This window comes from Glycine max, chromosome 4 (assembly GCF_000004515.6).
Source record: "Glycine max cultivar Williams 82 chromosome 4, Glycine_max_v4.0, whole genome shotgun sequence".
In the NCBI taxonomy this organism is placed as follows: Eukaryota; Viridiplantae; Streptophyta; class Magnoliopsida; order Fabales; family Fabaceae; genus Glycine; species Glycine max.
In genome coordinates this window covers 8,419,241-8,423,822 of record NC_016091.4, presented here as the reverse complement: position 1 = coordinate 8,423,822, position 4,582 = coordinate 8,419,241, and the positions used below count along the sequence as shown (strand labels likewise).

General features: G+C 39.9%; 1 protein-coding gene across 2 annotated transcripts; it reads right to left on the bottom strand.

Moving 5' to 3' along the window:
* LOC100796544 (argininosuccinate lyase, chloroplastic) lies at window positions 1–4,226 on the bottom strand. Of its 2 annotated transcripts, XM_006578213.4 has the most exons (7): window positions 4,034–4,226; window positions 3,434–3,723; window positions 2,944–3,324; window positions 2,174–2,322; window positions 1,765–2,056; window positions 1,460–1,624; window positions 1–626 (listed from the first exon to the last, which is right to left on the bottom strand). In XM_006578213.4, the coding sequence occupies exons 2-7, from the start codon at window positions 3,608–3,610 to the stop codon at window positions 378–380; spliced, it is 1,413 nt and encodes a 470-aa protein (XP_006578276.1). In that variant the 5' UTR covers window positions 3,611–3,723; window positions 4,034–4,226; the 3' UTR covers window positions 1–377. The 2 variants fall into 2 exon arrangements, with proteins under 2 accessions (XP_006578276.1, XP_003522764.1); XM_003522716.5 differs by having other exon boundaries at window positions 3,434–4,141.
* Between the last annotated feature and the right edge of the window lie 356 nt (window positions 4,227–4,582).

Genomic DNA, 4,582 nt, shown 5'->3' with positions numbered 1-4,582 from the left:
TAAAATTTAACCTTTCTTTTTTTCCAATCAACACATCACAACTCTAGCCGTATGGGTGCTAAAGATGAGTTTATTTCATTAAAAGCTACACAAAATTCATTCGACATGCTAAAATTACAGTCGAACAGGAGGTAATGTAAAATGCAAAAAACTCATAACTTACGGCATGGCACATTTGATTCTGAAAGTACATAACCCTGACTAATTTGCATATAACAACTAATGCTCTCGCACGCTTCAAATACTCAAAGGTATCATCTTGGTTGATTCCAGAATTACGTGTTCCAGCAACTTTGGCAAGGCAGTGAGCTATTATTCCATGTTTTAGGAATTGGCTTCCCTAGCACGATGAGAATTTCATGACAGTAGGGTAATCTTCACTTCATTTCAAGTTTTTTCAACCAATAATCAAGTTGGCTGGCAACACATGCTGACCCGGTGGAGCCATAAGAGACAAATTTCTTAATCGCATTTTCTACTCCAAGAAATTCATACACATCCTCCTCAAAGACTGGATTTATACTTCTCAGCTCATCAAGGCTTAAGTCCAGCAGTTGGCAGTTCTTCAACGTACATAAAGCAACAGATTTTCCAGCGATATCGTGAGACGTTCTAAATGGCACACCCTGAAATGCGAAAGAAGAGTAGGAATTGAGGCAAAGTTGTACAACTAAGAAAGGAAAATAGGAAAGACATAGTTCAAAAATTAGAAGTTCTTAATAGAAGAAAAAGAATCATCTGATACAGTTGGAACATAAAAGCTAGCACCAATGAGCAATGAGTCCAGAAATATTGTGAATTTATGAATATACAAGGCAGCATGTCTATATTTGCTACCACATGTCAATGCTTGCCAAACTAAAACATCTACATGTTTCATACTGAAATGGTGAAGACCAAATTGGGCCATGACAAAGGCCTTTTTTAGGGAAGCATGTGAACCTCTATGACAGAATCCTGATGACGTGGATGTAGATGCACGAGTCCTTTTTTAGGGGAGGGGGAGGGGTGTTATATGTTTAAAAAAATAAAATGGCCCTCATTGTTTAGACATCTAATCCTAAAAGGTGAAAACTGGATAGGCTGGTAATGGGAGCATGTACCAAAGACAATGGCTGAGTACTGACCATAATGAACATGAAAAGCATTGCCCAAAGTAATTTATTATTGTATTCAGTGTCTGAAACATGACTAGATCTAAACTTCGTAAACATTTATTTCCTTCACTCAATTGGATTCTGGGGATGGGGAGGGAGGAATGTGCTTGATTTTGCTTTCTGTTGAAGCACAGGGCCACATGGAGTGGGAATTGAGATGAGTTCAAATCCAAACTTGGACAGTGACATGCAGATTGCTATTAATTTTCCACCAGATGGGTTGTTGTGCTTTCAATCTCACAATTTTTTTATTACAAACAGAATGCTTATTGAGAGAAGGCAGATCAGTGAAAGTGGCTTACCTTGTTAACAAGATAATCAGCTAGTGTGGTTGCATCAAGATGACCAGCAGGTAATGCCTTTTGTATTCTTTCCCGATTGAAAGTAATTTTTAGAGCAAATTCTGCTGATACTTCAAGCATCCCCAAAATTGTTTTAACGCTGTCAAACACTGGTTCTTTGTCTTCCTACTTCCAGGAAGCAACTTTTTTTAATGAATCTCATAGATAAAATAGTGCAGAAAGAAAACAAATAAATGCAGGAAAACACGGGCAAAGAATAAATGCAAAATGAGAAAAGGTAAACTAATTTTTTATTCTTTAGCCACCTGCAAATCACGGTTGTAAGCATGAGGAAGTCCTTTGCACAATGTGAGAAGAGTAACAAGATCCCCTATGACCCTGGCAGACTTCCCTCGAACAAGTTCCATCGGATCTGGATTCTTTTTCTGAGGCATTATACTACTTCCGGTTGAAACAGAGTCGCTTGGTGTGATGAATCCAAATTCCTCTGAAGCCCACAATACCCACTCTTCACCAAGCCGAGAAAGATGCACGGCTGTGATGGCATTAGCAGAAAGAAACTCCAGCACAAAATCTCGGTCTGAAACTGCATCTATACTATTTAACATAACAATGTAAAATCAGTTAGAAAGTAAATGAAGATCTAAAACCAAATCCCGTGCCAGGCATAATTGCATAGATTGACTTCACACAAAATAAAATGAAGTGAGATACCTATTCCTCAAGGGAGCCGTAAATCCTAAAGCTTCAGAAGTCATGAATCGATCAATAGGAAGCCCTGTACCAGCCAAGGCACAAGCTCCTAAGGGGCAGAAATTCATCCTAGCCCTACAATCTACCAAACGACCAGCATCACGTTCAATCTGCATAATAAATAATGTCTACAGTCAATAAACCAGATGAGTGCAAAAACTATTCCCAAAATCCAGGTTGCTTCCTTCCAAAGTGAATGAATAAATTGGATAGTGCATACTTTTTAACAGCAACAGCAAACAACAATAATGTTAAACGTGTTCTCCAGCAATGTTTGACTAGAAAATATAATGCCTAATGACTGGTAATCAAAGTTTTAAAAAATCAATAGAACAGAACACTTCATGTACGCCAATATAAGAACGGCCCCGCTCAGCTGTTGAACTCCTCTCCTCTCCTCTCCTAATAGTGTTAACATGAGATACTTTGAAGTTGGCAAGACACATAAATTTGATGAACAACACTGTTTTCTGAAAAAAATTCACACTTCTCAGCAATCAATCTATTAAGTTTTGAAAAAAATGTTTCCAAACCAAGTGTTTCTAAAAGCTAAAAAATAGAAACAGCTGGGAAATGTTTTCTCATCCTCTTCTTCTGTTTTCCTCAAGCGCTAAGGAGACAAACTGTTAAAATACAGTGATGTATTCAAGAGTTAAACACTTTCAGATGTTCTGTGGAGACAAACTATTTTAAAAAACAGTAAACAAACAAGGTCCAAATTGCGAGCAAACCTCCTCAACATAAGCCAACAGAAGATGCTGCAGCAAAACCGGCTGAGCGCGCTGCAAGTGAGTATAACCAGGAACAATGAGACCCTCATTGTTCAAAGCCAGGGTGATCAGTGAGACCTGAAGCTGTTTCATGCTCACGAGGATCTTGTCAATGGCGTCGCGACACCAGAGGCGAAAATCCGTCAAGACCTGATCGTTCCGGCTCCGTGCAGTGTGGAGCTTCTTGGCAGGCTCACCGATCAAGTCGGTGAGCGCGGCCTCAATGTTCATGTGAACATCCTCCCTGTCAGCTCTCCAATTGAACTCTCCATTCTCAATGCGCCTCTCTATTTCGTCCAAACCTTGGAGAATGGAGTCTCTGTCACTCACGGTTATCAAACCCTAACAATAACAACAACAACAACAACAACAACAACAACAAAAAGCACTAATAAGCATTCGTATTGTTCAGTGTTGAATTAGTAGTAGAGTGGATGCGTTTGCAACAGACCTGGTGAGCGAGCATTGTAGCGTGTGCTCTGCTTCCCATGATGTCTTGTTTGTAGAGCTGCTTGTCGAAGGAGATCGACTCGGTGAACCTCTCTACAACGTCGGTTACGCCCTCCTCGAACCTGCCACCCCAGAGCTTGGCCTCCTTGGGCTGGGCCTGGGCCGGATATGGACCCATTCTTGGCTTGATGATGATTCTACGAGAAGGAAATGCGCAGCAGAACGAAGGAGTTGTTCTGGAGAGGGAAGATGACGACGGAGGTGCTGTAATGAAGCTTGAACACACCGTACCTATTGAACCCATGGCTGATTTTAGATTTTCAGGGTTTTGAAAGAGTAATAACTGTGCTATGCGCCTCTGTGGGCTTCTTGTAATTTGTATTTATTATGTTTAAGCCTCTTAGTTATTTTATATTATTAGTCCCAACAAAAAAAGCACTTAAAAAAAGCAAATGGTCCATCTACTCTGGACGCTTGGCCCACCTGATGATGCCCAAATAGAAGCATTAGAATTATAATTTAAATTTAAATTAAGAAGGATTATAGTTTAAGTTTGAACTGAGGGATTAAGAAATTAGGAAAATGAAAGTGGAAGCAGAACCGTTAAGGGTTGGCGTGCAGTTTTGTGTTCACGGGCGAGTTGGCTCTGGCGTTTCGGGTGGTGGAGGCTCCGGCGCTGCAAGGTGGTGGGTTTGTTTGGGAAATCGTGTAGTGAGTGTGAAAGGCAGAGGAAGGTGTTATTAATAGTGGGCGCGATGAGCGAGTCTAGTATTATTCCAAATCAATTTGCGGTGTACACGCAGCCACGAGAGGCATTCACTTTAATTTTACTTGTTGCGCTATCAGTGTTGTTCAGCACTATGCTCTGCTTTTGCGACTTAGATTCTCTACTGTTACAGCAGCATATAAATCTTGAATGATTGACCCATTTGCGTCGCTTTTACAATTTTTTTTTGCTAAAGGTTGATTCTAAAACAAATTCCTGGCATTGGTATTATTTTGGCTTACTGTTCTACTGTCATGTATTTTTTTGCAAAAAAAATTAAGAAAAACTCTCACGTAAAGTAGCAATTTATAATTGTTGGTTCCAGCTTACAAATAAACAGCAACCTTGAAATGTTGGTTATGTAAAAGCAAATATGTGTTCTTG